Raw genomic sequence first — 17,598 nt, forward strand, 5'->3', positions numbered from 1 at the left:
GTTGACAATTGAACAAATTTTTAGTGTGATTATCCATCCCCATATTTTAAAAGTATATACAATTATCAATTTTTTTTTCCTGAAAGCAGAAAAAATACAACTTATTTATATGATTTTTGATGGAATAAATGCAGTTGGTGTACGAATAAGAAAGAATTTTGATTGTAGTTCCTAGCGATAGAATTTGATATGTGTTTGATTTTTTCAAGGCTCATTTATATCTGTATCTCTTATCCATTCAATTATTCATAAATTCTCAATTTCCCTATTCCCTCAACTCACCGGCTTCGTCCCTGCTCTTGATCCTTCATTCACGACGTTTTTTGAGGCATTGTTTTCGTCTCTAAACTGACAGGTATTCTCGTTCTTTCTAATTTCTTGTGTTTGATTTTAATTTTTGTTTGGAGCTAGGTTATTCCATAATTGCAAATTGATTTTGTTTTAATTTGGGTTTTATCAGAATTAAAGATTTTAGAGATAGGACAAGGGCATAGGGTTTTGGTTCAACTTTGATAAATTGTGATTTGGGTAGTCTGAGAATTGGGGTTAGCTTAAGATGTATGCCGTAGGAAGGCTAGGCAACTATATAACCAGAGGTGTCTACACTGTCTCTGGCCCATTTCACCCTTTTGGTGGTGCTGTCGATATTGTTGTAGTAGAACAGCCTGATGGAACCTTCAAATCCTCGCCTTGGTATGTTCGGTTTGGGAAATTTCAAGGGGTTTTGAAGGCCAAAGAGAAGGTCGTTACTGTTTCTGTTAATGGAGTTGAGACAAACTTTCACATGATTCTTGATCCAAGAGGAGAAGCTTACTTTCTTAGGGAGTTAAAAGGAGAAGAAGGGGAAGCTATATGTTATTCATCATCTTCAGGTGATGAGATCGATGAGCAATCTCAGAAAATTGAGAGACCTATGAAGTCCAAAAGCTGCGATTATGATGGCGGTAAAACTTTAACTGACAATGTTAATGCAATTAATGGAAAGATTGTGGCTAGAACTAATTCCCGCCAGTCAAGGATATCTGGGATTCTTTTTGGACAGAGGTCAATGGAGGAGGATGGTTATCTAAAGGCAGGTGATGGTAATGATGTTGCTAGGATAAGCTCATTGGAGCGCGCGGAGATTGCGGCTGACCTTGTTGAAACTCTCATGTTAGACGAGAATGATCTGGAAGATAAATTGGTGGAGATATCTGAGACACCAAGATATGTGGATGAATCCGATCTACAGGACACCGGACAAGTTTGTGATGCTGAGGATGTAATGTCTGAGGTCAACCATTCTGATTCAAAGATTGTACACATGTATGAAGGATGTCCTGAGAAGAAATCTGATGAACAGGGTTCTGATGACATGGATGTTGTCTTGCCATGCACTAGTGCTTCTGATGAAGATAACAGTTCCCCTGGAGTTCAGTTGTCCAATAATTGTGAGACTCCCATGAGTTCAAAAGCAGGGTTGGATAGTGTGAGAGAACAACCTGAAGAAGCTTCATGCTTTGCCAGTGGTGGATCTGGGGAAGTTCCTATGTGTGCTCAAACATTGCATGTTCCAGCTGAACTTGAAATTGAGGTAACTTTTTATAACCATATTTTAAAATTACTTGCAGATATATTTGGATAACTCAAATTTCCTTAAAGGACGTCTCCTTTTTTTTTTCTTCTAAATAAAAAGATTTTCATATGAATATGCAATGTTCGTGGGAGAGGGAAGGAGGAAGAGGAAACTGGTCTGAACAGAAATCGAAATGACAGCCGTTGCGTGAATGTTCTGACGGCTAATTTACTGTTCTATGAGACACTTAGCTAGAACCCTAGTGAGCTTTATTATACATGTGAACATGCCAAGCCTGGACATTTGATGAGCTCATAAAACGATAAACTGAATCCAAGCTATGGAATGTTCACTTTCTGGTCTTGTGATCCCATCTTATAAACAGTCGTCTATGTAACATGATCTGTATAAGGATCATCTGATTGTTTGAACAATCTCAGTTTTGTGTTAACAAATGAACACAAAGCTCTGTTGATGCCAGTTTGTGTATAACATGCGATATTTCTCTGTTTGGAAAAGAAAGAAAGAGCTTGAGCTCGTATTCCTTAAAGTAGGCATTTTTTCTGACAGGTTAGACCTGTGGGATATGTATGTGATGGACTTCTGCATGCTTATAATATGTCTATAGGTCCATATGTGTGTTTTTGCAATTTCTTTTATTTTGCTTCTCCAGTCTTTGGTAACAGAACATTAAAAATTAGAGGTATTAGGCATGAAGCTCAATTTTTGTGTCACTAGTACAGACTTACAGTACCAATCTTGGTTTGCTGAATTAGTGAGCTAAGTCTGACCTTAAGTACCCATGGCATGCTTGTATTTAGCTTGAGATGCTTTTTCTTGTGCATTCCTTCTCTGCGCTCTAGCTGCTTCAAGAAAGTGCTGATTCTTTAAGTTTTTTAATTGATACGTATTTGATATCTCTGATTCTGTTGTACTGAAGTGGTAGAAATTTCATTCAGGATGCAGTTAACCAGTGTGCCGAGGGTATTGGATTTGAGAGTAGACCCATGGAATCTCATGACATATATTATCAGCAAACAATTCCATTTTCTTCTTCTGCACATGGTCATAATGAACTGAACTTTGAAGTGCCAGCAACAGTGTCACCCTTTACTCAAATGGTCTATGTTGACCCTATATTTGATTCAGTTGAAATAGAGTCAAACACTGATAGCTCCATGCCCAGTTTTAACAACTCAATTCATCAGGTTCAAGCTGAAGTAATAACTGGGAATGATTTTACCAGGAACGAGCGCCAATGTTCTCTAGAGTCAGTTGGGGATTCAGAACAACTTAATAGAGGTTGTGGCCTAACAAAAACAGCTAGTATTCCAGTGTGTGAGAGTTCGGAGGACGAACAATTTTTCTTTAGTGATATAGATGATTGTGAACCAAAGGAAGCTCAAGGAAAATCAGCTTTTCCAGATGCTTTAGGCGAAGAACATCTTCCTTCATCCTCTCCAGAAGCGATTAACACAGCGAATGAGCCAGTCCTTGTAAATGATGAATCTTCTTCCTCTCCACATAATTTTTCTCCAAAGAATGAACCTAGTGTCTTTGGAAACTTCATAGAAAATTCCAAGTTAACGTCGAGTTCCATTCATATTCCAAAACGTCATAGTGTTGATGGTGCAGAAGTTGGGCGTCTGGCAGAATCACTACCCAATTTGTGGTCTGACATTGATAATATGGATAAACAGGAACTTTCATGTTCTTTTAGTCGTTCTTTGGAATTGAACTCCAAATCCTTGGAGTGGAATATGCTACACAGGAGTGACTCTCACTGTACAAATTCAGAGTCAAGCAAAGATAATTTGTTGGTACAGGGTTTTTCCAAAGATGAAGATGCCCTTCCTTTGCAGGATATTAAAGACGATCTTAGCAATGCCAGTGTTGGTAAGAATAATTCTGTATTTGCTCTTATACATTTTTCTTGTGGATCTGAATTGAGTGAATTTGGTCTGAAAATGGCACTTGAAAGTGTTGTTAGATGTCATAAAATGTGTGGTTTTGTCAGACCTCTTTCCAAACAACTTAATAGTTTTTCATCCTGCATTGTTTATTTTCTTGTAGGAAGTTGGATCTTTATATAATTTTCCCAGTTCCAAAATGGTTGTATCTTTAAATTATTTTTTTTTTTTTCAAATGCATCTAAAATTACAATACAGCAGTGCTTTAATTTTTGGGTTGTCATAGGCGTCTAATTGCTCTTCATGCAGCAAGCAATAGACACTCACATGAATTAAGCCGTATGCAGAGATATCTCTTTGCAAACACTTATTATATGAAGGAATGGGAGCTGAAGCTGCTTCTCAAGCATTCGAAGCTGAAAAACTGGACTTAGATAAATTTACATCTGTAGGTCCTGCAGTTGTGAAGAATGATAAGCTTGTTGTTAGAATTGGAGGCAATTATTTCCCATGGGATGCAGCTGCTCCTATTATTTTAGGAATGGTATCATTTGGAAGTGAAAATACATTTGAACCAAAAGACATGATACCTGTTGATCGAGTTGAGAAATCTCTTGTAGGGGATCAATCAAGAACCATTGTAACCACTGGAGGAAGCTGGAGACTTTGGCCTTTCCCTTTTAGAAGATCAAGATCCAGGAAAATTACACAGCCAGCTTTAGATAATACTAGAAGTTCTGATGTCGAGACTGTTTCAGAGAGCCATAATGAGGTTGAAAGTAACAGAAATGTGCTCAATGGAGAGGCCTTAAAAAAGATGGTAAAGGCCTTTACTCCAACATCTGAGGAACTGGCATCCTTGAATTTGAAGGAAGGGAGCAATGAGGTCACATTCACATTCTCCACTTCTGTGCTGGGGAGGCAGAAGGTCAGTCGTAATTTGTTATTGCATTTATTATTCATGAATTTGCTTTCTCCCTTCATTTCATGCATTTCATTAACTTCTCCTTTCCTTTTTTTTTAAAAAAATATATTGCAATTTTCTCATGATCTTTTTAAAATTACGCTGCTCAACAGGTTGATGCGAGAATCTATTTGTGGAAATGGAACACCCGCATTGTGATCTCAGACGTTGATGGGACAATCACAAAGTAAGACTTTTCAGAGCTGATTTGGTGCAACAAAGTTCTTTTGAATACAGATCTCATAGTTTTCACATTCTTCCTTATTTACGTCGTATGAAATGGAAAAACTGCATGCATGAGTACCATCCTATACATCGCAGTCGTTACAAAACTAACATCGTAGTGCTTTTAGAGACATATGACCATGAGAACCAATAAGTAATTATTTAAATAATTTATAATGTTTTCAGTTAATTAGTTGTGTGTGACAGAAACTAGTCTAACATTCATTCTTACCAAACTTGAGCATATGCGGTGGCAATGGTCTGATTCAACTCGTCTTTAATTGAAAAGAAATTAGGAGTACTCTTGCCTTCTTTTTGGATAAATTAAAACCTGGTCGAACTCGTCTTATTCTTTGGTTCTCATTAACTACGGCCTTGTTGGTGGATAAATATTGTAGAAGTGGAAATGCGGAAGTAGACTCCGAGGAACTAGGTCTAGCAAGAAAACTCTTGCTCATATGTTAGAAGGTTTTATTACTCAGAAGCTTTGAAATATTAGAACATCTCCAATAAATATAAGAGAAGAGACAGTCTATCAATGATTTAAGAGGACAATACTCTCTTTTATATACAAACTTAAATAAAGAGTTATCTTGATTCTCTACATTTGGAGTGTTAAAGATCACTCTCTGCTCCATGCCTAATTAATGATATTTCAATTTTCAAATCAATTTATGACTTATTTTTTGAGAACATATTTTTTTTTCTTTTCCAACAATAAAAGGGAAATAAATTAAAAGAAAAGGACGGAGGAAAAGAAACTAATAGTATTTAATAGTTATGGAAAAAATCAAAATGAAAAGTTGTAAAATAAAGAGCTCGTTGAATTTGAACTAATTTTTTGATTTTTTTATGTATAAGATGCGCTTTAAACTATATAAATTGCTCTTTATTTTAAAGAGAATTGGAGATACTCAAACATGTGATAAATGATTGATTGGAATAGTTCAGGCTTCTTATTTTAAATACTCATGCTAAATGCATTGCTCATCCTTTGCTGAAAAACCGTTTCTTCTTTCTGTATCCTTTTATACTTGTTCATTAGGTATCAGACTCAGTTTGCACTAATGTAATTCTCTGCAAAAGAAATTATTTATGATGGCATTTGCTTTTATCAAGACTTGTTTTTTTTACTGGTTTGGCACTTCTGTTGCAGATCAGATGTTCTAGGCCAGTTCATGCCCTTGGTTGGGATAGAGTGGTCACAAACTGGTGTTACACATTTATTTTCAGCTATTAAGGTCAGTTGTTGCACATTTCATGTTTTGGAGTGGAAAATGCTGGAGAGATTATGATTTTCTTGATGTAAATGCTTGTTGTGCTATGATTTTACTTATTAGCACAAACTCTAAATTAGACAGTCCGGCTCTCCAGCTCATTTGTCCATATGGAAGTGCTTTTGCTAGAGATTTTACTGTTGTAGGCTGTAGCTGATAATGTTTAAGGTCGTTTATTATTAGTGACAAAACATGTTCTCCATATGTTATGTACAATGTGATTGGGATTGATGACAATGTTATCCTGTCCTAAATATACCATATTGGTTTTACTGTTACAGGATAATGGGTATCAATTCCTTTATCTAAGTGCACGTGCAATTGCTCAAGCCTATATTACTAGACAGTTCCTAGTTAATCTAAAGCAGGTGATGGAAGCTTAACTCAGAATTTTGCAGTTTTACAATTCAGGACTTGTAAAGTCCACAAACAATTTATATATTTTGGCTCTTTATTTATTTCACTGACAAAGTTATATTCTCTCCTTTGTAGGATGGGAAGACTTTACCAGATGGTCCTGTTGTTATCTCCCCTGACGGGCTTTTTCCTTCTTTATTTCGTGAAGGTAACTGGTTGCTTTCAATTAATTTTTACTTCTTCTCTGTACCGTGAATGCATCTTGTTGGTTCTCTTTGTTTTCGCTGATTCTCTAGTTCTACCTGTAATGGTTATATGATCTTTATAAGCCTGTAATGAATGCCTAGACTAAATTTCCTTTCATTTTGTTAGTCATTAGAAGGGCTCCTCATGAATTCAAGATCGCCTGCCTGGAGGTCAGTTTTCCTTTCACTCTCCCTCTCTCTCTCTTTGTGATAAGATTTGTTTTAGGTCTGAAAGATGGGGTTATGAAGGATAAGGTGTCCTAAAAGTATTAAGACACCTTATCTAGCACAAACAGTTGACTGGTAAATTGCTACTTTTTTCTAGTTGTTATTATGAAGATCTAAGGAAAGCTCTGTAGTACAAGCCATGTAGAAGCCAATAACACTACTTTAATCTAAGAAAATTAATGGACAATCTTCGGCTCTTAAGGATTTGAGCATCCTCTACTAAATATTCTAAATGACTTCAGAAATAACATAGGCCTGTATACTCTGGCTTCCTTTTTACCATCCTTACCATTCAAACCAACAAAAGTTTCTAGTCAGACTCTAGAGTCTGGACATATAGTGCAAACCACCTCATAGTGTAACCTATATCTTGCAGTATTCAAATACACCTATTTAAAACATGAATCTATCCTAAGTTCTGTATAATTTTTTTTACTTGTACTTTTTGTTATGGAGGGATGAGGCTAGGTTTTAAGGGCACTATGCTCCCAGGACCACCAAAAGATATTTGGAGTCCCTGTCCAGAGCTAAGGGAAAAGACTCATCTTTAAGTCTGGTTAAGTATACCAGCAGGCTGACACATAAATTTAAATGTTTTGGTATTCTATGTTGTTTCTAAGTCGCCATTTGAATCCTTAACGTGCTGGCAAGTATTAAGGTTTTTAATTGTTTTGAATTCCAGGACATCAGGGCATTGTTTCCTTCTGATTGCAACCCTTTCTACGCTGGTTTTGGTAATAGAGATACTGATGAGATTAGCTACCTTAAGGTTGGAATTCCGAAGGGAAAGATCTTCATTATTAACCCTAAGGTACTGCAACACTTGCATGCTTGTTAGACCGCATAATTCATTAATTACTAATATATTTATATACAAAGTTTCTTTTTCATGTTTTGCATTTGTAGGGGGAGGTTGCTGTGAACCGCCTGGTTGACACAAGATCATACACTTCTCTACATGCTCTTGTGCATGGAATGTTTCCTGCCATGTCATCGACAGAGCAGGTTGAGCTCTACTTTGATTGGTTCCATTTCCACCTTTTCCTGTCTGTAAAGTTTATCTATTTGAGTGCATCAAGTTTATTTGAGGCCAAGTTTTCGTAGTTTTTGTTTCCTTTTTCTTTTGGAACAACTTGTATCCAGTTGAAAGCAATTTAATTATCTATGTTGATTGTATTATTTCTGAACTTTCATATGCAAATTCTTTTATGGAGTAACTAATTTTTCATGCTTTTTTCTTGGTCATTGAAAGCAGGAGGACTATAATTCGTGGAATTTCTGGAAATTGTCGCCTCCTGATATTGACATATGAAGATGGTATAATTGGAAAGCTTTTTGCTTAACCCACTATACCAGAGACAAATAAAAAATCGACCAACATTGTTATTGACCTAGTCTGGTAATTCCTTGTTTCAACTAAATGCTAGTCTGGACAATGCAGGAACTACTTCGGATATTATTTCTAAGTACTATGTGTCAAGGCACAAATTCATTTTAGGCACAACTGAAATGTGAAGAATTGTTTCTTAAAATAAGGGGTCAAAAGAATTTAATGAACTATCTTGACAGTTAAAGAATCTTCCTGAACTGAAAATCAAAACCAACTAGTTTAATTTTGAACTCCAAGTTCTGTTATACTGGTTTACTTATAGATTTACATATAGAATGCATGTATTGAACTTTGAGTGAGCTATTGCTTAGGCAATTTGTAAAGACTGTAGTATCTTCTGATTGGCATTTTCAGATTCCGGTTATGTTTATCTATATGCTAACTCATAAATATAACGGTGAATGACAGGTGGTATGTTGTGAAGTCCTGATGAAAGAGATTCAGCAGTCATTTTTTTGTATTGGCTGGGTAATCTATTAATAGCATCAAAGGAATATTTATAGAAGATCTGCATAAAGCATAAAGAGATGAATTCATTCTATTAAATATATTTTCTTTATAAGCTGGGAAATGTACAATATTGTATAGAGCAGTATACCTAGTCCCACGAGCAACAAGTATTATAAGGGAAATAATAGGGATTTTTTTCTCGGAACGTTAGTCTGTAATATTCATTTTGAAATGCATTCTTGTTCCTCGACATTTGTCGATATTGTTGCTGCAAATATCTGAGTTTTTTGATAGTCTGGTTATAACGTACTGTTTGGTTCACACAGGCGGAATCAAGGGGTAAAGTAGATGGTTGTTTTCCTGATTGTTTTTCAATCACCGATTAATCCATTCACTTGGTTCCCTTCTTCAGTCATTTTTTCTTCTTCCCTCGTCCTTATGTTTTGGTTCCGTGGGTGCATTACATCGTTGCCGCTTGATATTGAAAGAATTTTTTCGAAAACTTGCATGTTATTGTATTGTATCTCTGGGAGAAACACCAGGTAGCTTACCTCTAAATGTATAAAAATGGGATTTGGATACTGCCATGTTTACAAATATAAACATATAAATTGCATGTGCTGTAGAATGTCTTATTCTTTAATAATTGATGAAACACCCTGTCGTTTGTGCTAATGTCTCATTATATGACCAGACAAATCTATGTATTTGTTGAGATTATAGTAATTATTATCATGGACGTGCACGCAATCGCATTGGAATTTAAATTTTAATTAGTTGGCCACTATCTCATCTATTTCATGTAATTATCTCTAACCAAATATTATTCATGAGAAGCAAATGTACAAATCTGTGGTTTTAGAGTTAAAAACAAAGCTTATTAAACACAAGTCAACACTTAAAGAAGAAAAATAGCAAACAAAAACGTGCACAGAGGACAGCAACAGATGTAGAGTGTCCGTGTAATGTGTCGTCTTCTAGGCTACAATTTGGAATCCAAAACTCAAAATCTGCTGCACTTTGCCATGCCTGCTCTGCAACTGAAACTTAAAAGTAAGTAAAAAAAAGAATGGCCCCACCTAATAAAACTGCGCCACCTAACTACCTCTCAAAAAGACCCATCACGAAAACGTTGTATGCTTACGTGTCAACAACGACCCCAGCCTCGACATTTCCAAGGAAACGATAAATATTTTGATGTGAATGAGATCGCGATAGTCTTTTGCTGCTGTCTCTGTTGCTTCCATTTTGTTAATTTGAAGGTCAGTTCCGACCTTAACTTTGTCCCTTTTTAATAGGACTAGGATGTTAGAATTTGGTACATTCAGAAAGAATATGCTTTTTTTCTTTCTCTTTTCTTATTATTGCTTCCATTTCCATCTATAATTGCAAATTGTATTTTTTTTTTAATCTGGGTTATATCAGAACTGGAGAGTTTAGATATACCAGAGGGTGTAGGGGCGTGTCAAATTGTAGAGCCTCACGTTTTTGTGGGGTTCATGTTCTGAGTCTTCAACTTATGCTTCAGCTTTCATAATTTGTGATTTGGGTAGTCTGAGAATTGGGGTTAGCTTAAGATGTATGCCGTAGGAAGGCTAGGCAACTATATAACCAGAGGTGTCTACACTGTCTCTGGCCCATTTCACCCTTTCGGTGGTGCTGTCGATATTGTTGTGGTCGAACAGCCCGATGGGACCTTCAAATCGTCGCCTTGGTATGTTCGGTTTGGGAAATTTCAAGGGGTTTTGAAGGCTAAACAGGAGATGGTTAACATTAGTGTTAATGGAGTTGAGTCTGATTTTCATATGTATCTTGATCAGAGAGGACAGGCTTATTTTCTCCGGGAGATACAAGTGGTTGATGGAGAATCTATTTCATCATCTTCTGGTGATGACACGGATGAACTTTCCCAGAAAAGTAGGAGACCTGTGAAGCCCAAAAGCTGCAATTGTGATAGCGATAAGTTCAGTTCAGGTGACAAGATTGATGAGTGTAATGGAAAAATTGTGGCCAGGAGGAACTCTCGCCGCTCAAGAATATTTGGTCTTGTTTTTGGACGGAGGTCCATGAAGGAAGATGGTTATCGAGATGAAGGTGGTAGTTCAATAAGTTCGTTGGAGCGTGCAGAGATTGCCGCAAACCTCTTGGATGTGAAGTGGTCTACTAATCTTGACCCTTCTAATCTTAGGAAAGATGATGCTTCGCAGTTTTCTGCTTCAGATGCATCTGGTGGTAAACAGGACACAAATATACAGACCAATGAAGAACAAAGCCAGGTGGATTTACCTTTGCAGGATGCCACTGTGAACAGTGTGGATCAGTGTACTAATATGCAAAGGAGCAACAGTGTTCCGTCTGGGTTGGGGATCCAAGAATATTATATGGAGGAAACTAATGTAGAAATCTTGAGTTTAGAATCCAGTAAACAAATAGTTAAGAATTCTCTATCGCTCAATGCAAAAAGTACTTTAGAAGAAGAACTCGAAGAAATTTATGAAATATCAAGAAACATTGATGAACATAGTTTACAGAATATTAATCGAGATAGCAGTGCTATGGGTGTATTCTCTGAGGTTACTTATCCTGAAAAGAAGTTTGATGTTGAATTGGTATGTGGTGAAAACAATGCTGCATTAACTGAATTTGACATGTCTGAGGAGAGCAGATCTGATAGAGTTCAATCCTTCATTTACTGCGAGACATCTGAAAACTCAGTACTGGGTTTGGATGGTTCAAAAGAAAAACCCGAGGAAACACTGTACTTATCTGGTGGAGGACCCGGAGAAGTTTTCTTTTGTTCTAAAGCTTTACATGTGGCTACTGAGCTAGGATCAGAGGTAAATTTTCTCTCTGTTTATTAGTTGTTAAAAAGCTGAATAATTTATACCTTTTGGAATTATATTATTAAATATTTTAGATAAGTGTTGAGAATAAATGCGATTGAAGCTGATACAATGTAAACTCAGTTAGATGTTGCACCTATGGCTGTGAATGAGTTGACCTCTTTGTTTATAAGTTTTTTTCGGCAAAATGCTTATACGCCACAAAATGTGCCGAAGACAATGTCATTAAACTAAATCTAAGTTGACTAAGGTTCAACTGGTGGCTTGTGAGCTGCTGAATTTACTTGTGCATAGTTTATTCTATTGAGACCATACCTGACAAGGCAATGTGATTTTTGTATATGTTCAATGAATAATTCTCTTGAGCACTATCTGATGCACCAAAGTGTTAAAATATCCTTTCCCCCCCTAATGACTGTGAGACTTTCCCACATTGGAACGACCCTATGCAAGCTTCTGAATTGCCAAATGGTCTAAAAGTTAATTTGGGTCTCCACTGTTCTTCTCTAGTTATTTTTTTTGTTCCTTAAATTTTCAAAGGTGTTAAATTGAAGAAAAATTAGAAAGGTTTTGAAGTCTATGATGAAGCTTGAGTGGTTAGTATGTCCACTTAGAAGTCTTGGGCTTGGTTTATTGTCTAGCTGACTATTTAGAGAGTTAAGTTCAAGAATAGGTACTGAGGCTTATACTCATTTGAACAAAAATTATGCTCAAATATTTCTTTTCTAAGCAGAGCTCGAGTTTAAATAAGTTTTCAGCTTGGCTTAAGTTGTGACTAGACTGTGGATGGTTTCTTTTATTTAATTTTATGCTGTGGTAACTCTGATTACTGAGCTGGCCCAAGTTTCATGCAGGATAGAGTTACTCAGCAAGCTGAGAAAATAGAGTTGGATACATTACACTCTTGTGATAACAACCCTCAACAAACAGATCCATCTCCTCCTTCCATATGTGGCCATGATGAGCTGAACCTTAAAGTGTCGATGACAGTACCAGAGTCCTGTACCGAAATGGTCACTATGGACTCTATACGTGATTTTGTTGAAGTAAAGTCAAATAATATTAGCTCCAGTTCTTGTTGTGGTAACTCAGATCATCAAATCCGAAAGGAGATAAATCTTGGGAAAAAGATCAATAGGAATGATGTCCAACCTGCATTCGAATCAATGGGTGATAATGAACAAATTAACAGCATTGATGGCCTGAGAAAGACAATGAGTGCTCCAGCATCAGGGAGTTCAGAGGAAGAACAATTCTTCTTTATTGATCTTGATGGTAGAAAACAAAGAGAGAACGAGGATGAGCCAAATTTCCCAGTTTACATTAAAGGGGATTGTCCCTCATCTCATCTGGTAGGCTCTGAAGAAGAGAATAGGCCTGTCAATACAAATAATGAGTGTAATTTATCTCACAACAGCTTTTTCCAAAACAATCAATTGGCTGGTTGTGTAAACGTTGACAATCCAAAGATAGCATCAAGTCCCATTTCAATTCCTAAACTAAATAGCACTCCTGATACAGAAGTCAGGCGGTTGGCAAAATCATTACCCGATATCTGGTCATGCATAGATAATCTAGATAAAGAGGAAGTACAGCATCGTTTATGCCATTCGCTAGACTCGAATTCCAAATCCATGGACTGGAAAGTGCATATCAAGGATGAGTTGTGCTTGATAAACTCATATGCGGACTATGGTATCCAGCCATCATTGGAGCACTCTAACGAAGAAGTTCCTCATCATTCAGAAGTGATGAGAAGTGCTGTTGTCAATCTTGCTGTTGGTAAGAGCACCATGTATTTCTTTTCTCGTGCCATCTTTATTTCCGAGTTTGCATTAATTTCAGGTTAAGTTTTCAATTTCGTAAATGAAACATCTATAGTTTGAGTTTGGCCATTTGTTCTTGTAAGAAGAATGAAACATGGTGTTACTGCATTTACAACCCGTAGTTTTTTGTTCACAACCTATTTGAAATTTTCTTTTGATAGGAATTATTTATTTTCAATTTCAAAAAATTATGTTCTCCCTAGAATTTTCTGAAACTACATTTGACCGACTATACTCCCTTTTTGTTCCCCCTGGGTGAGCCTAATATTAAGAAAAATTCTAAAAGAAAAGATGTGATACATGTCTTGGAGTGAAAGACAGAGCAGAAAAGCCTTTTCTCTCTCTCTCAATTATCAGAATGTTCAACGAAATTTTGATCAACTGAGTGAAGTTATGGTCTTACATGTTAATTGCTTTAGCGTTTAAATGTTTCTTATGTAGCAAACAAATCGAAGTCACGTGCATTGTGCTGTATGCAGAGATATCTCTTTGTAAACACCTGTTATATGAAGGAATGGGAGCTGAAGCTGCTTCTCAAGCATTTGATGCTGAAAAGCTGGACATAAACAAGTTAACTTCTATAGGTCCTACAGTTGTGAAGAATGATAGGCTTATTGTTAGAATTCGTGGCTATTACTTCCCATGGGATGCAGCTGCCCCTATTGTTTTAGGAATGGTTGCATTTGGAAGTGAAATGGTATTTGAACCAAAAGGCATAATCCCTGTTGACCAAGTTGAGAAATCTCTTGTAGGGGATCCAAACGCCATTATTGCTACTGGTGGAAGCTGGAGACTTTGGCCTTTCTCTTTCAGAGGATCAAGATCTAGGAAGGCCACGCAGACAACTCCAACTGAGACTGGAAGATCTGATATAGAGAATGTTTCAGACAGCAACGTGGCTATAGGTACTGACAAAACTGTGGTTAAGCCCAAGGTCTTGAAGAAGATGGTAAGGGTGAATACCCCAACATCTGAAGAGCTGGCATCGTTGAATCTGAAAGAAGGGGGTAATGTGATAACATTCACATTCTCTACCGCTATGCTAGGAAGGCAGAAGGTCATTTTATAGCATTCTTTACTGAATGATTACCTTTTCTTACATTGTAGATTTATCGACTTTTTTTTCTCTTTTACAATTTGAATTTTGTCCTGCATTTATTTATTTTTTCATTGTAATTGGTTGGGAAATTTCCTAAAAGTTATGTTGCCGGACAGGTTGATGCTAGAATTTATTTGTGGAAATGGAACACTCGCATAGTGATCTCAGATGTCGATGGGACAATCACGAGGTAAGAGTTTTCTACTATAAGACTATAAAAGGTTTGTTAAATCCTTTGAGCTCTTAAATTGATTACATGTTGAAATTGGACAATTTTCATAGTTTTGCACATTACTGATATGACTTGACGATAGAAGGCATTAATGAACTTCATCCAAATGTTATACTTCTATTTATTTTAATAAGGTTCAGTAAGGATTGTAATTGTTGTGGAAAACTGGATGGTAAGATCACGGTGCTTGGTCTCGAATCAGTATGAGAAGTACTCGGCAAGTATCCTTATATTGTACAAGAGAAACTTGCATGATGTTGATACTTCCTCGACTTTGTAGAAGTCAAATTTGTTATGATTTTCATATTTACTTAGGATTTTGCTTTATGGGGCGGGTTTCTCCTGGAAAATTCTGACTCCTTTGTTTGATATTGCTACACAGATCAGATGTTCTTGGTCAGTTCATGCCTTTGGTTGGGGTAGATTGGTCACAAACAGGGGTTGCACATCTATTTTCAGCTATTAAGGTCTGTGGCATCCCATTTCATTTGCTTAGATTGGAGGTTTTCTGGGTTGCATATTTAAGTTCATCTAATCCTTTATATATCATTTTTCTCATAATTTGGCAGAAGAAAATTTGTCCTTGCTGGTTTTCATATTGTCTGAATTGGTTTCCAACTTTATCCTTGAGTGTATTTCTTATGTGGAATCATCATTCTACAAAGTTATTACTTGTTTTTGGATATTGTAATTTCATAGTAGGAGTGTTGAAACAAAATACTTTGTGTATACTGCAGACAACTGGACTTATCACTTATGACCATTGAAATTTTGTTGAATTTGCACAATTGAAACAATGTTGCTCATATGTGACAGGAAAATGGGTATCAATTTCTTTTCCTAAGTGCACGTGCAATTTCTCAAGCCTACATTACTAGACAGTTTCTAGTCAACCTTAAGCAGGTGAGTCAATTCTTGACTGCCATTTTTGTGGAGAATTATGAATTTCAATTTTCATTGTTCTTCTGTTTCTCTCAAATTGAGCTATCATTTCTCCTTGCAGAATGGGAAGGCTTTACCAGATGGCCCTGTAGTTATATCCCCTGATGGGCTTTTTCCATCTCTATTTCGTGAAGGTAATTATGATGTATTTTTGTAATTCATGCAGAAGCTGCTTCTTTTACTATGCATTCATGCTTAGTCTTGTTCACTTCTTTGCCTGCGCCATGCCCTATGCATGCATGTGTGTCATCATGTGGCTTCCCGGGAGCATTTATTATATTGTTTAATGACAATGTTTTAGTTCAAATTTTTGGACTAAACACCTTTTTCGTGTTTTTTCAGTCATTAGAAGGGCTCCTCATGAATTCAAGATTGCGTGCTTAGAGGTTAGTTTTCTTTGTTTGATTGTTTTCTCAACATATTCCATTGCTCTTTTTACTACTTTTGTGGTTTTCTGAGAGCCCAATTTTGTATGATTCTATTGGCTGTAAATCATTCTAGTCATTCACTGAATCACCGTGCTTTGCCTGTGTCCCTCTCTGTGATAAAAATGCTTTGAGAATTCTGCCTCCCTCATTTTCTTCAGCTGTTATTGCGAGGCACATAATTTTACGAACCTTTTTCTGAAACAGTGCCAAGCATTCTCCTGGAGGTTCTATAATTTTTTTCCTTTTCTCGAGAGAGTCCTGATGATTAACATCCTTTATGTCCTAAACATTTGAGTACTATTCTCACTGTTACACTTTAAGGGCATGTGAATTTTTGATGGAAGGTGCTTCCGTATGTTGATTAATACTTGTAATTACCAGGATATAAAAGCATTGTTTCCTCCGGATTGCAACCCTTTCTATGCTGGTTTTGGTAATAGAGATACTGATGAGATTAGCTACCTTAAGGTTGGAATCCCAAAGGGAAAAATCTTCACCATTAATCCCAAGGTAATTCAGGATCCTTCACGTTTTAAAAGAAAATCAACATTTGATATTTCCTTCTGATGGTTTAGATTTGCAGGGTGAAGTTGCAGTGAACCGCCGTGTTGACACAAGATCATATACTTCGCTTCATGATCTTGTCCATGGCATATTCCCTGCCATGACATCATCTGAGCAGGTTGTCTGCTTTACCTTTCAATTCTGTGCTTGTAATATTTCTGAGGTAGCTTGTGCATAGCCCTCACTTAGTCAGACGGATAGCTTGATTGTAACATCTCATGCATGTTACTCTGAGGGAGCAAGAGCTCCACATTAGTGGGAACGCAAAATATAATAATTTATTTGTCAAAATCATTTATTGTAACGCCCAACTCTTGGTCGTTTACCTTATCTTTTTCCATCCAACGGACCAAAGCTAATGAGCCGTGTAGTGTATTATTTTTATTAACTTAAATGACTGTTGCGTGTTTGAACCTTTTGCCATGACTTAAATCTAAATTTTCAGATTTGTTTAATCCTTCTAGTGACTAATCGTTTCTATCCCGTATATTTACTCGTTGGAAACAGGAGGATTTTAACTCATGGAATTTCTGGAAATTGCCTCCACCTGATTTCCATCTTTGAAGGTGTCAACTGAAGATAATTTTGAGCAGTGAGAGACGGATGGATATTGGCCTTGCTTGGTCTAGAACTACTAAGGTATTCCTCATTTTAGCTTTTTCAAGAATTCGCTATATCATTTGATTTGTTAAAATAATTAATTATCTTTGTAGAATTTGTCATGCCTTATTAAGTGAATTACTAATTAAATTAATTTGCAAATGAGCTGAATTCTTTAGTAGAATTGAAAAGTTAAATAAAGCATGCATGTATTTTAAGATTGTTTTGATGGCCCAAATTTGTAGGTTGCATGTGGCCATAATATGAGAAGTCCAGCCGTTTTTGTTGAAGAAACTTTTAGAAGAGACTGCACAATAGAATTGAATTCATTGGACATTGTATCTTGCTTCGCAAACAATTCAAAATGTACAATACTGTATAGTAGAACATACGTTTAGTCCTCCAGTGTAAGCACTTCGAATGTAACCATAAATGTACAATTAAAATTTCATTGAAATTAAAA

The 17,598-nt window shown here is 36.4% G+C and overlaps 2 protein-coding genes across 6 annotated transcripts; both read left to right on the forward strand.

Moving 5' to 3' along the window:
- On the forward strand, window positions 1-8,894 carry LOC126664601 (phosphatidate phosphatase PAH2-like). 2 transcript variants are annotated; one of them, XM_050357080.2, is made up of 13 exons: window positions 1-355; window positions 461-1,573; window positions 2,515-3,451; window positions 3,813-4,393; window positions 4,543-4,616; window positions 5,811-5,895; window positions 6,213-6,299; window positions 6,424-6,496; window positions 6,661-6,704; window positions 7,444-7,572; window positions 7,668-7,766; window positions 8,017-8,160; window positions 8,560-8,894. In XM_050357080.2, exons 2-12 carry the CDS (start codon window positions 557-559, stop codon window positions 8,071-8,073), a joined length of 3,183 nt encoding a protein of 1,060 aa, XP_050213037.1. In that variant the 5' UTR covers window positions 1-355; window positions 461-556; the 3' UTR covers window positions 8,074-8,160; window positions 8,560-8,894. The 2 variants fall into 2 exon arrangements, with proteins under 2 accessions (XP_050213037.1, XP_050213038.1); XM_050357081.2 differs by having other exon boundaries at window positions 4-355; window positions 4,086-4,393.
- Window positions 8,895-9,467: 573 nt separating this feature from the next.
- LOC126664600 (phosphatidate phosphatase PAH2-like) lies at window positions 9,468-17,598 on the forward strand. Of its 4 annotated transcripts, none has more exons than XM_050357077.2 (13): window positions 9,468-9,863; window positions 10,422-11,438; window positions 12,299-13,226; window positions 13,750-14,327; window positions 14,486-14,559; window positions 14,984-15,068; window positions 15,418-15,504; window positions 15,605-15,677; window positions 15,886-15,929; window positions 16,353-16,481; window positions 16,555-16,653; window positions 17,043-17,174; window positions 17,381-17,598. In XM_050357077.2, the coding sequence occupies exons 1-12, from the start codon at window positions 9,738-9,740 to the stop codon at window positions 17,097-17,099; spliced, it is 3,297 nt and encodes a 1,098-aa protein (XP_050213034.1). In that variant the 5' UTR covers window positions 9,468-9,737; the 3' UTR covers window positions 17,100-17,174; window positions 17,381-17,598. The 4 variants fall into 4 exon arrangements, with proteins under 4 accessions (XP_050213034.1, XP_050213033.1, XP_050213032.1 ...); XM_050357076.2 differs by having other exon boundaries at window positions 9,771-9,863; window positions 10,027-11,438; XM_050357075.1 differs by lacking the exon at window positions 9,468-9,863 and having other exon boundaries at window positions 9,870-11,438.

The sequence above is a fragment of the Mercurialis annua genome, linkage group LG1-X (assembly GCF_937616625.2).
Source record: "Mercurialis annua linkage group LG1-X, ddMerAnnu1.2, whole genome shotgun sequence".
Taxonomy (NCBI): Eukaryota; Viridiplantae; Streptophyta; class Magnoliopsida; order Malpighiales; family Euphorbiaceae; genus Mercurialis; species Mercurialis annua.

Coding starts and splice junctions, on each gene's coding strand:
- LOC126664601 (XM_050357080.2), top strand. CDS start 557: ATGTATGCCGTAGGAAGGCTAGGCAACTATATAACCAGAGGTGTCTAC. Junction 3,452..3,812: donor TCTTAGCAATGCCAGTGTTG/GTAAGAATAATT, acceptor AGCCGTATGCAG/AGATATCTCTTTGCAAACAC. Junction 6,300..6,423: donor TCCTAGTTAATCTAAAGCAG/GTGATGGAAGCT, acceptor TCTCCTTTGTAG/GATGGGAAGACTTTACCAGA.
- LOC126664600 (XM_050357076.2), top strand. CDS start 10,179: ATGTATGCCGTAGGAAGGCTAGGCAACTATATAACCAGAGGTGTCTAC. Junction 15,069..15,417: donor ATCTATTTTCAGCTATTAAG/GTCTGTGGCATC, acceptor CATATGTGACAG/GAAAATGGGTATCAATTTCT. Junction 15,930..16,352: donor TCAAGATTGCGTGCTTAGAG/GTTAGTTTTCTT, acceptor TGTAATTACCAG/GATATAAAAGCATTGTTTCC.